General features: G+C 41.1%; 2 protein-coding genes and 7 non-coding genes across 12 annotated transcripts; 5 read left to right on the top strand and 4 right to left on the bottom strand.

Moving 5' to 3' along the window:
* Nucleotides 1-295: 295 nt before the first annotated feature.
* On the bottom strand, nt 296-11495 carry LOC120723123 (uncharacterized protein DDB_G0271670-like). 2 transcript variants are annotated; one of them, XM_040014460.1, is made up of 7 exons: nt 11031-11495; nt 5909-6013; nt 3763-3858; nt 3350-3448; nt 2993-3129; nt 2421-2579; nt 296-2366 (listed from the first exon to the last, which is right to left on the bottom strand). In XM_040014460.1, exons 1-7 carry the CDS (start codon nt 11219-11221, stop codon nt 1288-1290), a joined length of 1866 nt encoding a protein of 621 aa, XP_039870394.1. In that variant the 5' UTR covers nt 11222-11495; the 3' UTR covers nt 296-1287. The 2 variants fall into 2 exon arrangements, with proteins under 2 accessions (XP_039870394.1, XP_039870392.1); XM_040014458.1 differs by having other exon boundaries at nt 296-2579; nt 11031-11493.
* Nucleotides 11496-16211: 4716 nt separating this feature from the next.
* On the bottom strand, nt 16212-21535 carry LOC120723122 (gastrula zinc finger protein XlCGF57.1-like). 3 transcript variants are annotated; one of them, XM_040014456.1, is made up of 4 exons: nt 21200-21535; nt 19168-19306; nt 18051-19059; nt 16212-17597 (listed from the first exon to the last, which is right to left on the bottom strand). In XM_040014456.1, exons 1-4 carry the CDS (start codon nt 21352-21354, stop codon nt 16234-16236), a joined length of 2667 nt encoding a protein of 888 aa, XP_039870390.1. In that variant the 5' UTR covers nt 21355-21535; the 3' UTR covers nt 16212-16233. The 3 variants fall into 3 exon arrangements, with proteins under 3 accessions (XP_039870390.1, XP_039870389.1, XP_039870391.1); XM_040014455.1 differs by having other exon boundaries at nt 18051-19306; XM_040014457.1 differs by having other exon boundaries at nt 17488-17597; nt 18055-19306.
* A 960-nt stretch (nt 21536-22495) lies between these two features.
* On the top strand, nt 22496-22568 carry trnav-uac. Its single transcript has one exon. It is a non-coding gene; the product is annotated as a tRNA-Val (tRNA).
* Nucleotides 22569-22931: 363 nt separating this feature from the next.
* Nucleotides 22932-23003, bottom strand: trnaq-cug. Its single transcript has one exon. It is a non-coding gene; the product is annotated as a tRNA-Gln (tRNA).
* Nucleotides 23004-23154: 151 nt separating this feature from the next.
* Nucleotides 23155-23226, top strand: trnad-guc. The gene has a single exon. It is a non-coding gene; the product is annotated as a tRNA-Asp (tRNA).
* Nucleotides 23227-23748: 522 nt separating this feature from the next.
* On the top strand, nt 23749-23821 carry trnav-aac. Its single transcript has one exon. It is a non-coding gene; the product is annotated as a tRNA-Val (tRNA).
* Nucleotides 23822-24426: 605 nt separating this feature from the next.
* trnav-cac lies at nt 24427-24499 on the top strand. Its single transcript has one exon. It is a non-coding gene; the product is annotated as a tRNA-Val (tRNA).
* A 474-nt stretch (nt 24500-24973) lies between these two features.
* On the bottom strand, nt 24974-25045 carry trnaq-cug. Its single transcript has one exon. It is a non-coding gene; the product is annotated as a tRNA-Gln (tRNA).
* Nucleotides 25046-25196: 151 nt separating this feature from the next.
* trnad-guc lies at nt 25197-25268 on the top strand. Its single transcript has one exon. It is a non-coding gene; the product is annotated as a tRNA-Asp (tRNA).
* The last annotated feature ends 409 nt before the right edge of the window (nt 25269-25677 follow it).

Raw genomic sequence — 25677 nt, 5'->3', positions numbered from 1 at the left:
CTTTTTTAAAAAGAATCGATAAAGAATCGAATCGTTAAACAGAATCGAAAATGGAATCTGAATCGTGAAAATCTTATCAATACCCATCCCTAGCCATGACTGAATTCAAATATTGCGATTGACGTAGAGTGACTTTTCTTTGCAACATACATACACATCACGCCGGTTAACAGTCAAGATGATATTTTCTGGGCCAAGGGAGTCTTAATAGAATGTCTCAAACTTAGATATTAAATGGAATCAGTAGGATAATATTAATAATCAAGGTTAAGCAGGGAGGTGGTTTCTTTTTTTCCTGTCTTTGTTATCCCAGGAAGAGGAGCAATATGAGGCAAGGTTGGACATGAACAGAGAGAAGACTCGTAGGGAGACAGCAGGACTGCCACGTCGCTTCTGTAAGAAGTATGTCATAATAACACTTGTTATTATTGGGGTATAAAATTGTATGGCCCGATCCAGGGTCGGCAGTTGAAATTAAATCTTTTTAAACGACAGACATTTCTCCTGTACTTTCTTCTGAAAAAACTGAACACATCAGGACTCTCCAAGTACACCTGTTTTCTGTAGTGTGATGAGCTCTGAAACCTGACTGAAACTCAAATAAACCATTCCTTTGCAGCTGATCAGTTAGCTGTTTTACAACTAATCTTTTAAATATATGTTTTTTCTTTTTCTTTTTTTTCTTCACAAAGGGAAGGTTGGAGATAAGCTACAAAAACTTGGTCAAATCACAGTTTAATGACTTCCACCTTAAAGGCCAATTCAAAGTGTACCCACTTCTCTTGATTTGTAACATCTGGGATAGGCTCCAGTAAAGAAAAAGCATGGAGGCAGTTTCTCAGTGTGCTTTATTGATGTTACCTTAGCCATCATCAACAAAAATGGTTTAAATCAGATTACTGCCACTAATAATTACCAAAAGACCATGTACACAGCATCATCTTGAATTATTCCCTTGTACTGATCAACTAACTATTCAGCAATTTAGAAACATGAATGTGATAAGATAACCCCTTGTTCAAATTTCCTACTCTGCCGTGCATGCTAGAAAGCCATCAGAAACACCAATGACCATAACACTAAAAATGTATAATTAATCATGTCATGCCATCAGTCATGTGGCTTTGTCTGCCGACGCTACAACTAAATGGTCTCTCTCTCGGCCCCATGTGAACCCCTACGTCTGACACTTTAACCTTATTATTATCTTTTTTTTTTTTTTTTTTTTATAAAAGCTGCAAACTGTTTGTCCTGTCCTATGAGTCTTAAGTAATCTGTTTTAGTTTATTAAAATATTTTACTTGTTTTACGTCTAATTTTACAACGAAATGGTTTCTCTGGTGTGTGAAATCGCTTTTTTCCATTTGCACCACTGTTTACAAGTTTAGGTTCAGAGTTTAACAACGGTTTCCGCCATTTACCATCATCTTCATTGGTGCTGCCTTCAGTTTCAGATCCAGATTCTGATGAAGGTCTGTGCAAATTATAATTATCAACGCTGCTGCTGCTGGTGCTGGTGCTGCTGCTACTACTTTCCGTTTCAGATCCAGAGTTTGATGAAGGTCCATGCAAGGTATAACTATCAATGCTGCTGCTGCTTTCCGTTTCAGATCCAGATTCTGATGAAGATTCGTGCAAGTTATAATTATCAATGCTGCTGTCTTCAGTTTCAGAGCCAGATTCTGATGAAGATCCGTGCAAGTTATAATTATCAATGCTGCTGTCTTCAGTTTCAGAGCCAGATTCTGATGAAGATCCGTGCAAGTTATAATTATCAATGCTGCTGTCTTCAGTTTCAGATCCAGATTCTGACAGACACTGATGCAGGTTAGAATTTTTACTCTTGCCATCTTCAGTTTCAGGTTCAGAAGCAGACAATGGCTCCTGCCAATAATTATCACCATCCACAGTACCATCTTTAGTCTCGGTGAAGTCTGAAGCCTGTAAATTAGTATTCTGTGGTAAACAGCTACTGTGATAAGAGTTCCTAGCCTTTTTGCTTCCTTCATCGTCCTCAGTTTCTGTTTTCATTTGTTTACCTGATCCTCTGGTTTGTGTCTGCGCTTCCATGTTTTTGAGAGCCGGGCCTTGATGAGGTTGTGGGGACTGCGGTTTCTTTTCATCATTTTCACTCTTCACATGAACAGAAGTGAGCAGGAACCCGGTGATATCAGCCTCCTTTATCCCATTAAGATTCACTTCAACCTCTTCGCTATTTATGTGATGTTCCTCCTGCTCCTCCTTTATTTGGCGTTCTTTGTGTTCGTCTTTTAAGTGGCATTCTTCCTGCTCCTCCTTTTCATTGCGCTCCTGCTGATTTATTATACGACGCTCCTCCAGCTCCGTCTCTATACGACGCTCCTCCACCTCGATCTTTATACGATGCTCTTCCAGCTCCATCTTTATACAACACTCCTCCTGCTCCTCCTCTATATGACGCTCCTCCAGCTCCATCTTTATACAACGCTCCTCCAGCTCCATCTTTGTGGGCCCTTCTTCCTGTTTTTTCTTTAGCTGGAGATGATCTATGACCCGCTGTTTCAGACCAGCATTTAATTGAGGTGGAGCATCTTGGGCATCTGCATTGAACACAGATGTGGATAACGGATGAGTGTGTGTCTACAGTTTTAATATTATTTTGAAAATAAAAGGACACATTTCTATTTTTGGAAAGATTTTCAAATTACAAATTATCCAAGAACAGCATTTATTTTTATTAAAACTGGTGAAAAGGTCTCAGTTCCACTTCACAGCTGATGGACCCATTTGACAGTTGTTGTATTATTTACCTTTCTTTAGTTTAAATCACAAAGTAGAGAGCAGTTGCAACAGTCAATTGTAGTAATTTATGGATAAAATAATGCCCAGCCATGTGTAAGTTAGTGCCATCAAATATTAAGCTATTGTGCCATCTAATAGTTTTTACATAATTCTGTGGGAATAATGGTAATTTAATAGGCTACAATAAAATTAAAAATAATTTAATACTTACTTCTCCTGACTTGTGTTAACACTGATGTTGCTCGTGGAGGTACAAATACAACCATTTTGAGAATTCTGGGGTCAGGTGGTTGAAGGTTAGTCACTGGACGCATCCCCACTCCGTTTGGCAATCTTGGATACGGAAATCTGAAAAACAATAAGCCATCGAGATATTCAGAGTTATACCCCACAACGCGTGAGACTAATGGTTCTTATAAATACTAATTTTGTGTTTGCGCATGGTTCTGTTTTCTGTTGGGCTCAACTGATCCAAAAACAGATACTAGCCATGGAATTTAATCTTGTATACATCATGTATACATGACTATATACAAAAACATACAAATTTGGACAAGGAAAGACTTACCTGTTTGCTCCACTCAAAGTGGCGCCAAAGGCAGCTGGACCTATGACTTGTAACGGTTTTTCCTTTGTAGCCAATGATGTCATCACAACTCTCTCATAGCTGGAGGAAACAACAGAAACATCAAAATGTTAAATTCTACATGACAAGTGCTGGTGGCATTAACGATGAGGAGCATATCAACAGATGGTTTATTTTAAACCTACAACAATGAACGGCACAAATATAAATATGTTTCATTTCATGCCATTGGTTGTGTGTACAGATGCTGGAAGAAAAAGTCCAAACTGACTGTATCAAAGTTTGTTAGTTCTGAGCCAGTGGCAACAAAATGCAGCATTACATTTATCTTAAAACCAAACTAGCAGCCTGAATATATGCAAAACATTTATAAATTTAGACATGGAAGGACTTGCCTGTTGAAAGAACGAGGTGTATCAGTGGTAGCTGGGGCTGGGACTTGTGAAGGCTTTTCCTTTGTGGGCGCTGATGTCATCACAACTCTCTCATAGCTGGAGGAAACAACAGAAACATCAAAATGTTAAATTCTACATGATACAACTGCTGGTGGCATTAACCTTCCTCTCTGACTGTTCCTATCATATGAATCGATCAAATGAAACAACATTTAACCCACAACTAACACTGTTGTACAGATCAAACACCAAAGCACACATTAATTTGTGAAACTTGAACCCTTTTTAACATTGATAAATACACATTTTTAAAATTACACCGCTGAACAGCACAAAGTTAATAATGTGTTTTTTCATTTCACACCATTTGTCTTAGAATGAAGTTGGTTTGGAAACATATTCAGCGATGCTTCATCTCCTGCTTTGCGTTTGTGTGGGCGCCCCATGCTAGCAGTGTCCAAGCATTTCCCTCCCCTTTTCATAGGGGGGGGGCGGGCCCCACACTTTGGGAAGCTCTGACATAATCACAGAGTCTGGAGTACACAACGACGTTCTCATTGTAAGTGATTATAAATTCCCTTTCACATCTTTCCTTCACCTACATACTGAAGACATCAAATATATGAAGCAAGATGTATGTAATTGTGTAGCAAAGTAAAAATTGATAAATAATCCCAAATATATCTTATATTTTACATTCCTGAAAGTAGCCACCCTTTGCTTTGTAGACAGCGCTGCAAATCCTTGGCCTTCTCTTAATGAGCTTCATGATGTAGTCACCTGAAATGGTTTTCACTTCACAGGTGTGCCTGCCAGGGTTCATTTGTGGAATTTCTTGCTTTCTAAATGTGGTTGGGACTACCAGTTGTGTTGTGCAGAAATCAAGTTGGTACACAGCTGACAGCCCTATTTGACAACTGTTAGAATTCATATTATGGCAAAAGCTATCAGCTAAGTAAAGAGAAACAACAGTCCATCATTACTTTAAGAACAGAAGGTCAGTCAGTCCAGAAAACTGCAAAAACTTTGAATGTGTTCCCAGGTGCAGTCACAAAGACCATCAAGCGCAACGAGAAAACTGGCTCGCATGAGGACCGCCCCAGGAAAGGAAGAGTCACCTCTGCTGCTGAGGATAAATTCATCCGAGTGACGAGCCTCAGAAATCACAAGTTAACTACACCCCAGGAAAATGCCACACAGAGCTCCAATAACAAACAGGTCTCTACATCAACAGTTCAGATGACACAGTGTGAATCAGGCCTTTATGGTCAAATAGCTGCTAAGAAACTACCACTAAGGAAAAGCAACAAACAGAAGAGATTTGTTTGGGCCAAGAAACACAAGGAATGGACATTAGACCAGTGTAAATCTGTGTTTTGGTCTGATTAGTCCAAATTTGAGATCTTTGGTTCCACCTGCCGTGTCTTTGTGTGATGCAGAAAAGGGGAACGAATGGTCTCTACATGCATGGTTCCCAATGTGAAGCATGGAGGAGGTGGTGCGACGGTGTGGGGGTGCTTTGCTGGTGACACTATTGGGGACTTATTCAAAATTGAAGGCACACCGAACCAGCTTGGTTACCACAGCACCCTACAGTGACATGCCATCCCATCCGGTTTGTGTTTAGTTAGACTACCATTTATTTTTCAAAAGGACAAACACACCTCCAGGCTGTGCAAGGGCTATTTAACCAAGAAGGAGAGTGATGGAGTGCTGCGCCAGATGCCCTGGCCTCCACAGTCACCTGACCTAAACCCAATCAAAATGGTTTGGGATGAGATGGACCGCAGACTGAAGGCAAAAGGGCCAACAAGTGTTCAGCATCTCTAAGAACTCCTTCAAGGCTGCTGGAAAACCATTTCAGGTAACAACCTGAAGAAGCAAAGGTGCCTATTTTGAAGAATCTAAAATATAAACCATGTTTTAAGTTATTTCACACTTTTTCAATTATTACATAACTTCAAATGTGTTCATTCATAGTTTTGATGCTTTCAGTGAGAATCTACAATGTAAAGAGTCATAAAAATAAAGAAAAAAAAAAAACATTAAATGAGAAGGTGTGTCCAAACTTTAAACTGGTAGTGTACATATACATGAATATGTATTCATTAAAACATATGGAATTTCTTGACATGGAAGGACTTGCCTGTTTGCTCCATTAAGAGAATGACTGGCGCCAAAGGTAGCTGGAGCTGGGACTTGTGAAGGCTTTTCCTTTGTGGGCGCTGATGTCATCACAACTCTCTCATAGCTGGAGGAAACAACAGAAACATCAAAATGTTAAATTCTACATGACAAGTGCTGGTGGCATTAACCTTCCTCTCTGACTGTTCCTATCATATGAATCGATCAAATGAAACAACATTTAACCCACAACTAACACTGTTGTACAGATCAAGCATCAAAACACACATTCATTTGTGAAACTCGAACCCTTTTTAACATTGATAAATACACATTTTTAAAATTACACCGCTGAACAGCACAAAGTTAATGTGTTTTTTCATTTCACACCATTGTTTCTGAGACCAGCTGTAACAATGCAGTAAAAACATGAAGTAAGATGTGCATTTTGTAGTCCATCTTCTGGAAATTGTAGTTGAAACAGTGTCAAATTATTATGCCATGCACATCAACGCAAGAGGGATGATAACCACCAAGATAAGTGGGAAGGGAGACTAGATGGGAGGAAATCAGAAGTGTTGTCTTTGAAAATGTAGTGATTTCCTTAAATTCAGCTGAAAAACTGCCCCAAGTATCCTTGCTGGCTACAGGTAAGCCAATAACTGTTCTTTGTGACAGTGCCGTTACTCGCACAGTTATCCCAAAGGAAGCTGATGGTCATGTACTTCCATCTAACATACAAGTAAGCAGTTGCAATGGCCTTGCTGACTGTTTGCGAATGCTGCTGCGTTCCCTCCCTGAGAAGGTTGATCCAGAGACTGATCGAAACTGCTCAAACCAAGACCATCATGTATCACCAAATAGGGCAGAAGGTGGACGACTGCACAGATGACCTATGATGACACTGCAGACAGCACTGGGGTGTATTTAGGGCTGCCACGATTAGTCGACTAGTCACGATTACATCGACTAATTTAATAGCCGACGCGTTGTTTGAAGCTTTGTAAGATCCTGAAAGATGCAGGAATAAGTAGTAGGATTTCAGAGTGTAAGAACGGCCTGAAACAGAAGGTTGGAGCAATGCATGTACAAGGATGCCAGCTACCATTAAACGCCGAAGAAGAAGAAGCTGGCTCCGGTATTGTAGCCGTGTACAAATTCAGGAGCCGCATCTTTCGGTGGCTGCATTTGTAGGCTCATTACGCTATTGCGACGCAACGAAGGCTGTCCAAATTCGTAGACACGTAGCACGGCCCAGCCAATTCCAATTTCCAACAATGGCAGCAGCTATTTAGTTTTAATATTACTAAACTTTTAGCATATTTTCAAGCAAGAATGTAGCTGTGTAACCTTCAAATATCTGCTCGGTTTATCAAGACATCATATTTTTGCATAAGTGCTCCGACGTTTTCGGAGACGTCCGTTACCCACCAGCTCGATAGCTAGCCGGGGGACTCAAGGCTCACCAGAGCTGGTGAGAACCGCAAACCCCCTGTGGTCTTTCACTACTCAGGTTAAACATGATATATAAGTCACTTAGATAACAAAAATGTTACTGTTTGGCTTTTTTCAGTGTTTTATTTGTTCCTGAGTAAATCAGTTTGGCTGAGATTAAAGTTACAGTTTTCACACAGCTGAATAAACGTCAAACAGAAAACTGATTAAACAAATGTGAGAATTTATTCCAGTGTCCTATTACATTTTAGTGAGCAAGGAGCAGACGGCTGAGTTTATTAAACACCACTGAGACGATCTGCAAATTCCATTAAAAGTTTAATAAACTATCATCTTGTCTTTATTTTTAGTTAGCACATACCTTAGACACTTAAAGCTGTAAGCTAATGATAGTTATATAAGAGCAGATGCATGCTGGTGCAATAAGCTGTACGCTTTATGTCCAGTGGATGCATAATCTGATTAGTCGACTAATTGCAAAAATAATCGGTGACTAGTCGACTATCAAAATAATCATTTGTGGCAGCCCTAGGTGTAACGCAATAATGATGGTGGAAAATACTAAGACGCTACAGTGCCACAGCTCGGAGTTAAGCCCTTTTTAAACTAATACCTAGTCAGATTGCCTCAGCACGGTTTTCAGGGTTTTCCATTAGATCATATTACTTGGTAGCAAGTACTTTTTAAGTACCTGCTCTCCCGGGGTTTTGAGAAACCATCCTACTCTGACAAATCGTCCTACCCGTATTATAATTTGACGGTGACTTGTGACTAAACCTTAACCCTACCCCTAACCTAACCATAACATAACCTGAAGAAGTATTCCGAATGGGTGAGAGAAAAAGAAGTTAATGGTAAATAAATGGTAAATGGCCTGTATTTGTATAGCGCTTTACTAGTCCCTAAGGACCCCAAAGCGCTTTACACAACCAGTCATCCACCCATTCACACAGACATTCACACACTGGTGATGGCAAGCTACACTTAATGTGAGTTTGGTGTTGTGCGCATGCGCCGCGTCTGCGCAGAAACATTGGGTAGGATGTTTTTTGAGGTAGGATGGATTCCCAGAACACATGGGTTTGTCACTACCCGATCCGTACCGGAAACCCGATCGGTACCCCGCATGCGCAAATCTTACGTCACTTCCTCTCTTTGCCAACATTGCGACATTCAATATATTTGAATGATACGGTTAGTGCCCAGTTAGCTCCTCGCATTTCTCAGCAGCTCTGCATCCTTTTCGACTACCGGGACATTTAAACAATGAATAATCCGTATCCGCAACAAATTTTTGCTTTTTTCCTCAACAGAGAGCGTCCACCGATTGAACAACAGCGCCGTAAAATAAGAAGAATGGTGCCTAATGACAGAGTTAATAATACAGACTTTATTTGTTTTGTGCATTTTATGTTCAATATAGGTATTTGTTGTGCCTGAAAATGAACAAATAAATGAAATGAATAATATGTCACGTGAAGATTCAGCAGCCAGATGAAGTGTTTACTGGCAATTGACAGTGATAGTGGACATCATCACTATTCCAACAATCCTCGCCACACAGACAAGCATAAACACACTCAATTATCACTAAATCAAATTTAACACACGTTTGTAATGACACTAATTCAGTTTACAATAGGGTTCATTCGCTAAGTCAGCAGGTGGCGGTATCCTCGTACACTGGGGAGTACACTGCCATTAAACGAACAGAAGAAGAAGAAAACCCCTGCACATGCGCGGTACGGATCGGGTAGACCCGATTTGTACGGTCCGACTTTGCACATGCGCAGTAACGACCTGTCACTATCTTTTTGTTTTTGTCTACATTATATTAAATGTTTCATTATCGGAAACATTTTAAGAGATACTTGTTATTCTTAACATCTTAACAGATACTCTGACCTGTAACTGTCGTAAAATGCTTCGACCGGAAGTAGACACCTTTCGCGCATGCGGGGTACCGATCGGTACGGATCGGGTAGTGACTGTCGCTACCCGATCCGTACCGGAAACCCGATCGGTACCCCGCATGCGCAAATCATACGTCACTTCCTCTCTTTGCCAACATTGCGACATTCAATATATTTGAATGATACGGTTAGCGCCCAGTTAGCTCCTAGCATTTCTCAACAGCTCTGCCTCCTTTTCGACTACCGGGACATTTAAACAATGGATAATCCGTATACAAACAAATTCATGCTTCTCTCCTCAACAGAGAGCGTTCCCCGATTGAACAACAGCGCCATAAAATAAGAAGAACGGCGCTTAATTACAGAGTTAATAATACAGACTTTGTAATATGTCACGTGTAGATTCATCAGCCAGATGAAGTGTTTACTGACAATTGACAGTGTAAGCGGACATCATCATCACTATTCCAATCAATCTTCTCCACACATGCAAGCATAAACACACTCGACTATCACTAAATCAAATTTAACAGATGTTTGTAATTACGCTAATTCAGTTTACAATAGGGTTCATTCGCTTGGTCAGCAGGTGGCAGTATCCTCTTATACTGGGGAGTAAACTGCCACTAAACGAACAGAAGAAGAAAATCCCTGCACATGCGCGGTACGGATCGGGTAGACCCAATTTGTACGGTCCGACTTTGCACATGCGCAGTAAGGATCGGGGAGTCCTGATCCGTAACTATCTTTTTATTTTTCATTTTTGTCTACATTATATTGAAATGCTTCATTATTGGAAACATGTTAAGAGATACTTATTATTCTTAACAGATACTCTGACCCCTAACTATCGTAAAACGCTTCGACCGGAAGTAGACACCTTTCGCGCATGCGGGGTACCGATCGGGTTTCCGGTACGGATCGGGTAGTGACAGTGACAGCGTTCCAAGCGATCTGAACAGGTACTGAAATGTGACGTCATCCGACTGCATGCCACCGATTGGCTGGTCAGTAACCCTACCCACTAGATGAGTAATGCGAGCGTCTCGTTCAAGAAAAATAAAGCCGCCATTACTGGGTTGTAGAAAAAGGGGCTTAAGCGATTAGATTAGAGAAGACGGCAGGAAGAAAGCGATACGTGTAGAAAATGAAAGGGACCGATACAGACGAGTGCGCCGGAGAAAGCTGTGAAAAACGGAGAAAAAATAAAGAACAAACGTTTTGTGCAAAAAGAAAAGTGGCCATTGAAAACAGAGCAATGCCTCCACACAAAAAAGCCATGCAATTTTCTCCACAGTGAACATGCTCAAAGCTAAATGTCATCCCAGCTCATGAATGGGCACCTCCACATGTAAGCCCGGGTTTAAAAAAAATCCTGGAAGGACAAGCTGGAGCTCAATTATCTTAACGAGCAAACAAGTGGGGGAGTTGATTAAAGGAGCGGAAGAAAATGAGCCCCTAAAACTGTTCACAGCCGTCACTTGAACGTGCACAGTTATCATGTTTCAATGGTTATAATGTGTGTACGTATAGTTCTATGTTGCTTGACCTCGAAATCCTGTACTAGTACACCACGTAGCTAACTGTGTTTCCTGTAAAACCGTCTCACACGTTTCTGTTCCCAGCACAGCGTTGGAAAGATAAAGAGGCTCGAAGGGACGTTAACACTGCTTCCTCGCATGCAAATAAACGCAATTGTTACGCTGTGTCTCACTTCGTAATTTTTCTAACAGTAACACCGATTCACGCGTCGCTTTCGGGCACAACTTGAATTACCTGTCCAGCAGAAAGCAGGCCACTTCGGCATCACTCTGAAAACTTTTGTCCCTCTTCAGCGAGGTCCACCTGGAGAAGGCGACGCCTAAGAACACTTTCGTTTCTTCCAGTTTTTCCTCTTCGTGCCCCAGCTTGTTCGACAGCACGTCCTTGATCTTTTCTCCTGAGAAATAATAATTATGATCCTGCATTTTTCCAAATGCGGACACTCAAACTCCCCACGACACCACAAAAAGTTAAGGCACAAGCGACGACTCTTCCATGAGGACGATAAAAACTTTACGACTAGCACATGACCAAAACAGCAGCGTGTCCCTCAGTCCGGACTTTGTTTTGTTCCCCCTTGCAACACACATCCCCCAACAGAAAGTTCCTACCCCTGAATTTTACCCGACAGCAGTGTCCTTTCTGGGTGTGACCTGGTAAAGGGTGTGTAGCTCACTCAGATAATCTGATATTTATCCAATATCAAATAATTTAAAAAAGAAGGTAGGTTTCCATTTTTAAAAATTTCAAATTGAATAAAAAGAGACCTGTTTACAAAGTTTGAAAGGTGAATAAAATAAGAGCCTCAACGCAAAGTGAGACCAGTTTTCTCTAAAATACCAAAAGTAAGTTAATGCAGAATCTAAAATGGCTTAGTAAAATAGTAATGATTCATTAGAGGGGAAATATGCATAAATGATCTAAATTATTAAGGTAAGAAAGTTATGATAACATATTCTTCACTGATCGCGAGTATAAGGAACGTCGGGAAGCATCCATACACCACCTGGGGCTCTTGTTTTTTTTCATTTGATTAAATGTTTTTTTAAAGACATCCACTGTTTACTGTCATTAAGGCAGCATAATCAGTCACATTTAAACCACTCATACAGCATCTCAAATCCGCAGCCAAATTAGAATCACTAGTTGTATCAATAAGTACATCTCTGGACTGTGCGAGGAAGCCAGAGTAGGGCTAGGTATTGATTTTGATTTCTGTAATTGATTCAATTCTGATTCACAAGGTCCCGATTCAATTCAATCCGATTCGATTCAACTTTAACTCAGATGGGCAGAAATATTATAATTCTGATCATTTATCAGTACATATCCATATTTTTATATCTATGTGTAAAAACAAAGCTGACGCTTGTGAGACTTCATCAGAGGTGTGAGCAGGGGTGATTTTAGCCCATTTTGGGGGGTGCTTCAGCACCCCCCAAAAAGAATCAAAGCACCCCCAAAGATATCTTACTTTTTTTGACAATATTTGCTGTTTGTGTGACACACTACTAAAAATATAAAAAGCATACAGTACTTAATTGAGATGGAACACTTTAACAACAAAAGTATAGATAACCCCTCCCCCCCCTGCTCTGGTTCTAGCGCCGTTGCTGCCAGAGCGATAGTGGCTGAGACGCAGCGGAGTTCATCTTCTGGATAATCGGATCTTCCCCACACTGAAAACTGTTATTCAGGTTGCCCTAACAAACCCAGTTAGCAGCTGTAGCTGTGAAAGGTCTTTTAGTGTCTTGAGTCAGCTCCATACCTGGCTGAGAAGGACCATGGGTCAAAGCAGACTCCAGCACCTGGCTGTGATGTCAGTTGAGAAAGATGCTTGAGAGACTTGACCACCAAAATGTGATAGACAGATTTACCAACCTCAAGCTGAGGCGACATAGTTTAAAAGAAAAGAAAAAATCTGCAGAGCCATAGAAGTATCTGCAGTAAAGATCTTTTCATACATTGTATACATTGTACCATAGGCCAAGGTGTCTCAATTTTTTAATAATATTTTGTACATTTCAAGGACTCTTGTATTTTTGGAGTGTATTTTTATGTATCTGTATTATATTATGCAAACACATTAAAAGTGAATCTCTGTCCAAAAAAATGCACTCAGTTTACTTTTTACTCACTGTAAGCATCATTCATTATTCTCCCGCAGTAATTAAGGTTAGGATATGTTTTCTTTTTTTAAAATTCCAATCCATTCTTCTTTGGCAGTAGTAGTCTTTAGCAGCATTTAAATAACCTTTATCAGATTTGATGGTTTTGTTACAGACTTTTCAAAAAAGTGTTTTGCTTTTCTTTCACAAATGTGGGGATTAAATTGTGTTAAAATGTACAAAACAGTGATGTCATGTTTTGTGACGAGGACCCAGGTACAGAGAGGCTTGGTGAATTTAAGAATCTTATGATTTAATAAAGAAATTTGCAGACTTGCACAGAGAGGGTAAAATTCCGATGACTGATAACGGAGCTGAAGACAACAGACGATGAGGACAGGGAGGAACAGGGGTTTAAATGCACCAAGGAGACAGTCAGAGAGAACTCAGGACAACTGGAGACATTTAAGGATGCAGGGACTGATAGAGACAGGGAAGAAGTCTCATTGTGACAAGTAAAGTTTACCTTGCCTGGATGGGCAGCTTTCTGGGTGCTCAGCACCCCCAAAGCTCTGATCCTAGAATTGTCCCTGGGTGTGAGCATCACAGCAGATGCCTTTGTGTCAAAGTAATAAAACAGAAAAACATGAAGGAGATTTTCCTGGCCTGGCCACCCATTCACACACACATTCACACACTGGTGATGGCAAGCTACAATGAATCAACATAGGATCATTACCTGATGCTGCTGAAGTGAAACAGAGCAAAGTTACAGCGGTTTCATTAGAGACACAGCTAAGCGTTTTGCAATTTGGCACAATTAAAAAGTTTCAATTTCCACTGAGCTGAGGCTCTGTCTGAGTCATTTTTGGAGGAAAAACAAAACAAAACAAAAAAACAGTGCAGCGCTGTAACAACGTAGAGTGTGTGTATAAGGAGGCTCGGTGCGTATGGGAATGTTCTTGAAAGTACTAGCTGTGTCCCAAAACTCAGGCTGCATCTTCGAGGACCGTCCTTGCGCTCTACACGGCCGGTGTCAAAGATGAGAGGCTAACGAGGATGTGAATGGAGGTACTAGCCTCAGAATTGATCACCAGCTGTCTGCGGTGGAGTTAAAACTCAGCCATCCCTTTGCTAATATATACCACATTGAAAATCCTCTACATTCACACTGTCTTTATCAGTTTTCTGTTTCATGTTTACTCAGCTGTGTGAAAACTATGACTAAAACTAAAACTATAATCTCAGCCAAAGCGATTTACTCACGAACTTGACTGCATGCTGAAGTGGCAATCCCCTAACCCTACACAAGTAAATTTAAGTGTTTGGAAAAATTTCTTTCTAAAAGTACTTTTATTGCACCGTGTTCATTCACTCATGAGCTGCTGTAACATGAATCAAATGGCTGAATAGCAACCTCAGCATTCAGTCAAGTTCTATAGAGTCTTACTAATTGTATTCAGGTGTGTTGCAACAGGGACACATGGAAAAGTTTCACGACAGTCAGAAAAGATGTAGAGGAAAAAAACAAGAATGACTTCCCCCAGTAAAAACATTCCAGCTTTGGAGGCAGTGCCGCTGTTTCCCCTCTAGTGCATCTATTGTTCATACAGCGCCAAATCACAACAACAGTCGCCTTCAGGACACCGGCCCTCGAGGACTGGAGTTCGAGACCCCTGACTTAGGCAGTATCATCAGAAGGAATAGCACCCAAATTTATCTATTCATGAAGCCAGATAACACACAGCAATTAATTAAACTGCAGGAATGTCTTAAAGACATAAAGACCTGGATAGCCACTAACTTTCTGCTTTTAAATTCAGATCAAACTGAGGTTATTGTACTCGGCCCTGAAAATCTTAGAAATATGGTATCTAACCAGATTCTTACTCTGGATGGCATTACCTTGGCCTCCAGTAACACTGTGAGGAACCTTGGAGTCATTGTTCACCAGGACATGTCCTTTCAACGCACATATTACAGAAATATGTAAGACTGCTTTGTTCCATTTGTGCAACATCTCTAAAATTAAAAATATCCTGTGTTTGAGTGATACTGAAAAACTAGTTCATGGATTTATTACTTCTAGGCTGGACTACTGTAAATCATTATTATCAGGAAGTCCTAAAAACTCCCTGAAAAGCCTTCAGTTAATCCAAAATGCTGCAGCAAGAGTCCTGACAGGGACTAGAAAGAGAGCAGATTTCTCCTGTATTGGCTCCCTGTTACATCCAGAATTCAAAATCCTGCTCCTCACATACAAGGTCTCAAATAATCAGGCCCCATCTCATTTTCTTATAGTACCATATCACCCTATTAGAGCACTTCACACTCACACTATTTAAAAGTATTTACATGTAGAATGGGAGGCAGAGCCTTCAGTTTTCAGGCCCCTCCTCTTTGGAACCAATATCCATCTCTATTTTTAAGATTAGTCTCCAAACTTCCTTTTTGATAAAGCATATATTTAGGGCTGGATCATATGAACTGATGTAGATGCCTGTTGTCTGTTCTAAAACTATAGTCGCAAAAGCACAGACTGTTCAATAATCAGTGCTTTAACTTACATAAGCCCTGTCTTTTCACACAGGCTGACCTGTGGATACATCAGACACTTTATTCACTGTAGTCTTTTTAATTTTACTTAGAAATGTAAAAATTATTTTTGTAGAGCAGCAGCTGAAATGTTATGAAGAGTACTACGGAGGCTCTATTCAAAAACACATTTGAAAAAGAAAATACCTTTTTAGAATTTCAGACACAAAAAAGCCCTAAAATTTATTTGAACCCAAATCATTATTTTTTTTCCTAAACCTAACTGATTCTGTAGCCAACAAACGTCCCCCTGTGGTTTAGGGTTAGGAACTTGAACCTAGAAAACTGAAAATATATGAATATAAAGTCAACTGTATCTATAACATGTTAGCACTGAAGGAAGCTGCAGGAAAGGTTTCTGGCAAAAAGAACGTACCCTTCTAACGGCACCTTTACCTGGTTACTTTGTGTGATAAATCATAAAATTTTAATTGCTGAAAGCATTTCTGTCATGCAACAATGACGAAAAGGTCCCAGTCTTTCTTCCATTTCCTTTTTAACACTAAAATTAATTTGAAGTGCCATAAGTCCAAGAACCTGCAAGCAGCACACATGAATAATTTTTTTGAAATGTAGAAACCACAAAAAAGGAAGCACTGTGAGACCAGTTCTCCCCCCAGTTTTATTGTTTAGTATTATATAATTTACAGATTTATAATAAATAACATAATTAGAAATACTGAAAAACCACCATTGCATTATATATGTTTTGTCAACATATATTAAAAAAATATTCATTTAATTACATTATGATTACTGTCATGTAAACTTTTCACCACAATCAAATGGTTCATTCCCTGGCGTCTCATGTGTCTCCTCAGACTTCCCTCTCGCGTGAATCTTTCTCCACAAATGCTACAGTGGAAAGGTTTTTCTCCAGAGTGGACTCTCATGTGTGTCTTCAGATTTGTGCTTTGGTTAAATTTTTGTCCACAAATATCACAACCAAAAGGTTTCTCCCCTGTGTGGACTCTTTTGTGGATTTTCAGATTTCCTTCTCTGTTAAATGTTTTGCCACACAAGTCACAACCAAATGGTCTTTCTCCTGTGTGAACGCTCATGTGACTTTTGTAATGAATCCTCTGCGTAAATCTTTTACTACAAATGCTACATTTGAATGGTTTCTCACCTGTGTGGACACTCATATGTCTTTTCAGATCCCCAGGCTGTGAAAATCTTTTACTGCAAAGACCACAACCAAATGGTTTCTCCCCCGTGTGAATCCGCATATGCGTCTTGAGATTTGTGTTACGGTTAAATTTTTGTCCACAAACACCACAGCTAAATGGTTTATCTCCCGTGTGGACTCTCATGTGTCTGTTAAGGTTGTATTGATGTCTAAATATTTTTTCACAAATGTTACAGCGGAATGGTTTCTCTCCTGTGTGGATTCTCATGTGGGTCTTTAGATGTGCGTTTTGATTAAATCTTTGTCCACAAGTATCACAGCCAAATGGTTTATCTTCTGTTTGGATTCCTTCTAAATCAGTTCGGTTCACTTTTAAGCATTTCTTATTAGCTAAACAGCATGAAGACCTTCTCCCTGAACTACTGATAACATGTTTCTGAAGAGACCGTTTACACTTTAAACCTGAATCAAGAGCCCTGCTGTCCTTCCCACCATTGCTACTGACTTCAGTTTCTGGTCCAGAGTCTGTCAAAGGCTCCTGCCAATCATCATCATCATCATCATCATCAATACTGACTTCAGTTTCACAAGAGTCAGAAACTTTTCCATCAGTATTTTGTTTTAAATGACCAGACTGGTTTTTGTCAGGGTCTGGCTCTCCACAGTGCCCTCCATCAGTTTCTGACTTTATTTGTTTGTCTGAGCAGCTGCTTGGAGGCTCGGAATCATTGTTGTCTTGATTAAGTTGCGAGCAGTAAGGTTTCTCTTCATCATCTTCACTTTTCACTCGAATTGCAGTGACTGGAAACCTGGTAATATCAGTTTCCTGCAGCCCATTAAAGTGCTCTCCCTCACGACAGGTGAAGAGTTCCTTCTGTTCTGCCTTTATCTGGTAGAGGTCTGAGTCCTGCTGGTCCACAAAGGGGCTCAAGGGAAACTCCTCTTTAATCAGGAACGTCTGCTGACCATCTGCAGGGAACCCAGAAACACAAATGTCCATAGACTGGAGTATTTAGCATGTGTGGGTTCTTTTATTTTCAATATTTACTGCATTCTCCCTGTCACTCATCTGGCTATTTGCCTGTCCTCCCCAACTGATCTGTACAGCTTGACATGGCTTCAGTTAGAAAAAAAGAAGAAGTCTATTTTAAGCAAATGGAACAGTGTGTCAGTTCTGGGATATTTGTGAAACACATCTGTTGGAACGAGAAGCATCATCCTGGCCGTGTCAGAGCCAGAATGTCATGCAGCTGCAGACAGTGTATTTTTGGAGTAAATCCCCACTGTCAGAAAATCCCTAATGCTTTGGAAGAAAGCACAATTACCTGCTATACACTATTGTGAAAATAATGCGTTTTGATAGCCCATACGAGTTATATGTTAATACGCTACAACAAATGCAATTGAATGTGCTTCACTTACCTACTCTGTTCAAGACTTGTGTCTGCACCAGTTCTGAAGCAGCTGATTGTGTCACGAGTGCCATCAAACCAAGACGTCTTGGTTCATCTGGTCGAAGGCTCTTAACTCCTGTGTGGATGCTCCTGTGTCTTTTCAAAATTCCTGGTTGTGAAAATCTTTTATTGCAAATATCACAGCTGTATGGTTTTGCTCCTGTGTGAACTTTCATGTGTGTCTTTAGGTTTTTCTTACAGTTAAATCTTTTACCACAGACATCACAACCAACCAGTCTCTCCCCAGTGTGGACCCTAATATGTCTCTTAAAATGATTCCTCTGTGTAAATTTTTTGCCACACATACTACAGTTAAAGGGTTTCTCTCCTGTGTGGACAATCTTGTGTCTTTTCAGGTCCCACCGTTGTGAAAATGTTTTATTACAAACAGCACAACTAAATGATTTCTTTCCAGTGTGGATTTTCAAATGTCTATAGAGATTATACTGATGTCTAAATTTTTTTTCACAAACGTTACAGCTAAATGGTTTCTCACCTGTGTGAACTCTAATGTGTGTTGTAAGATTTGCTTCTCTCTTAAATTTATGTCCACAGACATCACAATCAAACAGTCTCTCTTCTTTGTGGCCCGCCATCTGTGAATGTGGATTTTGCTTCATTTTAAAACATTTTTTATTTGTCCTTTTTCCCAAATGACTTGTCACATGTCTCTGAAGAGTTTGCCTATAAAGGAAATGTTTACCACAGTCAGAGCAGTTGAAGGATGTGTTGGCACTGTTAAATTCCAGATCTTCATTTTTGCCTGACTCAAGTGTCCTGCTCTTCTTTCTACCATCATAACTGTCTTCAATTTCAGGTTTATGCAATTTATCACCAAAGCTGACTTCCATCTCAAGAGAATCAGGACTCTGTTGTGGGTTTGGGTCAGTGGCTGATCCTGGTCCTCCACAGTCCTCTCCATCAGTTTCTGCTTTCATTTGTTTATCTGAGCAGCTGGTCAGAGGCCTTTGATGAAGCTGCAAGGAGTCAGGTTTCTCATCATCATCTTCACTCTTCACAGGACTAATTGGAAACCTGGTGATATCAGCTTCAACCAGGCCATCAAACTGTTCTCCCTTATGTACCTCATTTTTGTGATGAAGGTCTGCGTCCTGCTGGTCCAGACTGGGACTCCAGCGAACCTCTTCTTTACCTGGCAACAGCTGCTGAAGATCTGAAAATTTTCCATTCATAGCAGACGATGGTGTGGCACTTCTCTCATAGCTGAATAAAGAAAAACAACAGGAGATGTCTTAAAGTCACATACCATTTATTTTAATTATGATTTATACTAAAAGGAACAGTGGACTCATGTGTGCAAAAAACAAGAATAAATAACAATCACGGACAGATAAAAAGACACACACTGTGAATGTACAGCATCAGTTTTGTGTCTGATATGAAGGAAAGTCCACACATATAGAGATCTGTGCTTTGTCACTTCAGGACTGTGTCAGTAAAATACAACATGAAACATCTTTTGGGGAAATTGCTTTTTTTTTTTTGCATGACTCTGAATGTGTTTTTGGAAAAGCTTTTTTTTCTTAAAGGAGAAGAAAACAGAAAAAAAGTTATTAGTGCAGTGGTTCCCAAACTTTTTTTGCTAGGCCCCCCTTTTTTTTTACAAGAAAAATGTTCGCCCCCCCCCCGCGCGCGAGTGCACGCGCGCATGCACACGCACGCACAAACACATCCTCCAACCACACACACATATATTTTGCTCCATTGCGGTTTATTTCACACCTCAAACATTTAGTAAACAATTAAGCAAATACAAGTAATGTGCAATAAACTACAGGTAGTAAGAAAATAAACTACTAACTCTTTTACGCTACGTCCACGCCTACACGGGTATTTTTGAAAACGCAGCAGTTTCGTCCACACGTAAACGGCGTGAATCACCGAAAACGGAGATTTTTTAAAACTCCTTTTTTGCGTTTACGTGTGGAGGAGGAATACAGAGTTTGTCACACAACATCAAAGGTATGTGCCTTTTTTCACGTCACGCTGTGCGTCACGTTATTGTTTACATGAGTTGAATCGCAGAAAGGCAGATAGAGACAAAATACTGTTAATCTGACTGTCTGCAGGTTTTACACGCTTACATACACACGCAGTTACTGTCCCTCCATTTACAAAGGCAGAGGCGTCACGGTGTGATTATTTTACTGTAGTTGTTTTTTTCCTGTGTAATAATATTCAACATTCAACAATATTCAATACATTTTTTTAAAAAATGCCTCTCTGTGCAAAATGGGTTTAAAAACATAAACAGCTGTGGGATCCTGTTTGTCCGTGATTTGAACCGGGGGAACAAATCGTGGCAGGATCAGCCTGATGTTATTTGTATCCCGCTGTAACTTTACTGTATAAAGAACTGTCATCTCCAAAATGTCACCAGTAGTTAGCCATTACAACAAGTGTTTGTGAAATAAAAATCAAGAATGTGGGATACTGTTTGTCCGTGATTTGAAGAGCCCAGAGCTGCTCCTGACGAAGGGAAAACCAATTCTGCAGGGAGACCTACCTCGGCACTTGTGCAGGTGAAACCAAAGGGAAGATTTGCTTAACCATATTTTCTAGTCTTTGGCTTAGAATGAAGTTGTTTTGGAAACATATTCAGCTTCATCTCTTGCTTTGCATTCCTGTAGGCGCCCCGTGCTAGCAGTGTGCAAGCGTTTTGTCCCCCCCCCCTTTCATACTGCGATGCATGCATCCCTGCCATGGCTCTGCATCCCCCCCCCCCCCACACACACACACACACTTTGGGAAGGTCTGGGTTAAGGCATCTACCTATCTTTCTCCCACTCCACTTTGCTTTTAGTTATGAACAAGAACCCAAAACACTTAAACCCTACTTTCCTGCTAAATGAAATTATGCTGCTTTTGGACTCCCAACATGTTTGTCTATAAACCTCCTGAGCTGAAAACTGGCTCCAATCTGCCCTTTATACCAGAGTCACTTCACCTCACACTGATACATATACCCGAGAAAAGCAGCATGACGCATTTACACCTGTTACACCCCAAGTCTGAGTTTAAACTTTTGGAGCATCGTACGTACAATCTGTATCCCAACGGGGTTAAGATATTTCCCCCATAGGTAGCAGAGGTTACCTGTCCAGCAGAAAACACGCAAGTTCAGCGTCAGTCTGGAAACATTTGTCCCTCTTCAGTGCTTTCCACCTGGGGAAGGTAGCACCGATGTTCACCCTGCCTTCCTGCGGCAGCCCCTCCACATTTACTTCCGTATCTTCGTGTTTTAGCTTCATTGGCGGCTCAGATTCGCGCTCCAGTGAGTTTATTAAACGCTGAGATCCTCCATTTGTCAGCTTGTGGCTCCTCAAAATTCACAGAACACAACACGGTTCGCAAAAAACATACCGAGGGATGGGCATCGTCTCCATAAGCTACATGCCAGTGAGTCCGATCTTTGTTTTGTTCCCCCCTGAAACTCAGTACAAGAAAACGAAGGTTCCTACACATTCAAGCCTCCTTTTTTCTCTCTAAACTTTAACTTAAGTAAAAGCCGCAATCTTACTGAAATAGATTAAGAGTACTAAAGATTTAGGCAAATATAATTAAAGTACGTGAAGCAATCATACTCATTATACAGAATAATAAACATTATAATCAAAGTTATGGATTAATGATGTTTAATCTTGTAGGTGGAAATAATTTGAAATGCTTAAATATAGCTCAAGATAAGAGATCTGAGTAGCCGACGATATGCCATATGGCTGAGAGCGGCTGGCCCGGGTTCAGGTCTGTTCTGCAGCCCTTTGCTACGTGTCTTCACTATTACTATCCAATAGGGCAAAAGTAAAAAGATTCTGTCGTATCCTCTGCTAACTCCTATCCTAGGATGGATCCTCCGAGTTAATTTGTTTTTGTATCTTAAGACATCATTTTCAGTGTTTCTATACAATCTCTCATTGTTGAATCATTTTGGAGATAGTCTAATTAAGTGGAGAAATATCAATGAAGGGTAAGAAAGTAGTTGATAAGTTGATAAGAATACAATTTTTATTACGAACATACATACTGACAAAAAATACTGAAAATAAGCAAATTAAAAATCACTGATAACAAACAGTTATTAGCAAGGAAAAAAACATGTTTAACCCTAAAGGGGATAGCTACTTAATACCGGAAGCATTACTTTAAATTAACAAAAAGAACACACAGGGACTGTAGACACACAAGCAGGCTGTGATGTGTCATTAAGGATATAAAACTGCTTAAAAATTGGCGGTTTGTAAATTCTTCAAGCAGCTTCATGCATCTGTTAAACTGACCTTCTCGCTGTGAGGCAGGCAGGAAATAGGACCCAAATGCAGGATTCATACATGGAGAGGAATGAAACTCAAAACAGCAGCTTTGTTGAAGGAGCATACTAACACAGGAAGCGTCGTTTCCGTAGTGTAGTGGTTATCACGTTCGCCTTACACGCGAAAGGTCCCCGGTCTGAAACCCGGCGGAAACATGCTTCTTTGCTTATGCGTCCTGATATAAAAGTGTCTGACTGCAGACACTTCTTGAACTTCTGGAGTTCTACTGCTGTTTGGGGGTGGCCACAGGATTAGAAGTGAGAAGAGTGCAAGAGGAAAAGTTGACTTGAGTCAAGGTGGCTAATGAACGATACAGCAGGAAGCTGAAACGGAAAGTGCAGCAGAAGAGCATGAGCGAGGTTTGGTGCAGCATGAAGACCATGTGCAGATGAGATCAGCCAACACAAGAGGAGTGGAACTGACTGGGCCACTAACTTGCTCTTTAACTGACTAGACTCTCATGCTAGTGTGTGCTAATGCTAATGCACCTGTGGAGCAAAGTGCTGGAAAGCCAAATGAGGTTCCACTGAGACTTGAACTCAGATCGCTGGATTCAGAGTCCAGAGTGCTAACCATTACACCATGGAACCCTGCCTGAAGCACAGAAAAGCTCTGTGTCAAACAGGCATAAAAGTGTAGTTCCTGGTAAACTGATGGGGATTTCTACACGGCCAGCCGAATTTTACCTGTCATACCTGCTGCGAATCGCAGCTTGACGTGACCGTGGCACTGCTACAGAGGTCCTCGTTAGTATAGTGGACAGTATCTCCGCCTGTCACGCGGAAGACCGGGGTTCGATTCCCCGACGGGGAGTGAGCAGTTTCCTTCTCTGCTCTGCCTTTTACCTGCAATGACCACGCACACCTTCATCGCACACCAGATCCTAGTCAATCTAATAATTTAGTCCTATAATGGGCTTGAAGAAACATGAATTCCACCTGTGCGCTCACAAGTCGAAAAGGTCTTCTCAGAAAGAGCTCCCATCAGAAGAGATGCTAGTCCAAGAGAACTCTGCTTGTGCAGCGTTTTCTCTGTTTTACGTGCGTCCCTACTGACAAATAAGTTTCTTGGTCTTGTCTTCTGTAGATTGTGTGCTAGCCAAACAAAGGACATCAAAGAGCTTGTCAACCAGAAGATCAGCTCCCATGACAAGAGATGCAATCTTGAGATCACAATTTGCATTGTCAATACAGCCATAAGCGGGGGAGTGCTTGAAAAATGACACAAATGGGATTTCCCTCTTTCTCAATAGTCCTACATGATCTGTCATAAAAGTCCACAAATGTAAGAAAGCATTGAAATGCTCCTTTAATTGCTACAGGGTACGCAAGCTCAGTTTCCGTAGTGTAGTGGTTATCACGTTCGCCTAACACGCGAAAGGTCCCCGGTCCGAAACCGGGCGGAAACATGCTTCTTTGCTTATGCGTCCTGATATAAAAGTGTCTGACTGCAGGCACTGCTTGAACTTGTGGAGTTCTACTGCTGTTTGGGACACAGACGAGAGAAAGTACTCAAATCTGGTACAGGTCTCTGTCATCTGTAACCTTTGGATGCTCGTCTTGCTAAAGAGTTGTCTATGGCCCAAATTTCTGCAAACTTCACACAAATCAACACATCTCCAGTCGCTATATTTCCTGAAGATGGAGGCACAGACTAAACTCTTGGAAATGACTGGCTCTAGGTGGCCTGCACAGGACTTGGGCCTATTTTCAGCCAATGCCCAAGGCAATGAAACAAATGGGCGCTTTAGGCAACAGTTCTGCTGCCAGAGGTTCTGGGGTTCTTAGGGCAGCATATGTTGAGCTGTGCTTGCTTTAGTGAACTCCTAAATGTCCAAAGTTTAAGTGAGCCTAACATCGAGACTACAGTTCAGACTCCTTGCTAGAGTGCGTCTGTCTCTTCTCCACGGCTCCTTTTACTTCAAGGCCATGATAGGAACATGCCACCAGATTTGTCAGAGTGCGAGATTACTCAGTGAGAAACATTGGAAAGCCAAACAAGCCGTCTTTCGGGGTTTCCGTAGTGTAGTGGTTATCACGTTCGCCTCACACGCGAAATGTCCCCGGTCCGAAACAGGGCGGAAACATGGGTCTTTTCCTTCTTTTGTCACAAAGGAATTGATGTTCACTCTTTAGACAACTCTGCTTGTCCAGCATTTTCTCTGTTTTACTTGCATCCCTATTGAGAATTAAGTCTCTTGGTTTTGTCTTCTGTAGGTTGTGTGCTAGCCAAACAAAGGACATCATAGAGCTTGTCAAGAAGAAGATCGGGGCCTTGGGAGGTGGCCACAGGATTAGAAGTGAGAAGAGTGCAAGAGGAAAAGTTGACTTGAGTCAAGGTGGCTAATGAACGATACAGCAGGAAGCTGAAACGGAAAGTGCAGCAGAAGAGCATGAGCGAGGTTTGGTGCAGCATGAAGACCATGTGCAGATGAGATCAGCCAACACAAGAGGAGTGGAACTGACTGGGCCACTAACTTGCTCTTTAACTGACTAGACTCTCATGCTAGTGTGTGCTAATGCTAATGTACCTGTGGAGCAAAGTGCTGGAAAGCCAAATGAGGTTCCACTGAGACTTGAACTCAGATCGCTGGATTCAGAGTCCAGAGTGCTAACCATTACACCATGGAACCCTGCCTGAAGCACAGAAAAGCTCTGTGTCAAACAGGCATAAAAGTGTAGTTCCTGGTAAACTGATGGGGATTTCTACACGGCCAGCCAAATTTTACCTGTCATACCTGCTGCGAATCGCAGCTTGACGTGACCGTGGCAGTGCTACAGAGGTCCTCGTTAGTATAGTGGACAGTATCTCCGCCTGTCACGCGGAAGACCGGGGTTCGATTCCCCGACGGGGAGTGAGCAGTTTCCTTCTCTGCTCTGCCTTTTGACTGCAATGACCACGCACACCTTAATCGCACACCAGATCCTAGTCAATCTAATAATCTAGTCCTATATTGGGCTTGAAGAAACATGAATTCCACCAGTGCGCTCACAAGTCGAAAAGGTCTTCTCAGAAAGAGCTCCCATCAGAAGAGATGGTAGTCCAAGAAAGCTCTGCTTGTGCAGCGTTTTCTCTGTTTTACGTGCGTCCCTACTGACAAATAAGTTTCTTGGTCTTGTCTTCTGTAGATTGTGTGCTAGCCAAACAAAGGACATCAAAGAGCTTGTCAACCAGAAGATCGGCTCCCATGACAAGAGATGCAATCTTGAGATCACAATTTGCATTGTCAATACAGCCATAAGTGGGGGAGTGCTTGAAAAATGA

Source organism: Simochromis diagramma, unplaced genomic scaffold (assembly GCF_900408965.1).
Source record: "Simochromis diagramma unplaced genomic scaffold, fSimDia1.1 OVJJ01000669.1, whole genome shotgun sequence".
Taxonomy (NCBI): domain Eukaryota; kingdom Metazoa; phylum Chordata; class Actinopteri; order Cichliformes; family Cichlidae; genus Simochromis; species Simochromis diagramma.
Note: the sequence above shows the minus strand (reverse complement) of the source record. Positions and strands in the feature narration are given on the sequence as shown.

Bases quoted from the DNA above. Each gene is read 5' to 3' on its own strand.
- LOC120723122 (XM_040014455.1), bottom strand. From the start codon at position 21,354: ATGAAGCTAAAACACGAAGATACGGAAGTAAATGTGGAGGGGCTGCCG. The intron at 19,307-21,199 runs GTAACCTCTGCT...TTCTTTATTCAG, and splicing joins GCGTGTTTTCTGCTGGACAG to CTATGAGAGAAGTGCCACAC. The intron at 17,598-18,050 runs GTAAGTGAAGCA...GGTTCCCTGCAG, and splicing joins ACAAGTCTTGAACAGAGTAG to ATGGTCAGCAGACGTTCCTG.
- LOC120723123 (XM_040014458.1), bottom strand. From the start codon at position 11,221: ATGCAGGATCATAATTATTATTTCTCAGGAGAAAAGATCAAGGACGTG. The intron at 3,449-3,762 runs GCAAGTCCTTCC...TGTTTCCTCCAG, and splicing joins ACACCTCGTTCTTTCAACAG to CTATGAGAGAGTTGTGATGA. The intron at 3,130-3,349 runs GTAAGTCTTTCC...ATTGTTTTTCAG, and splicing joins ACTTTGAGTGGAGCAAACAG to ATTTCCGTATCCAAGATTGC.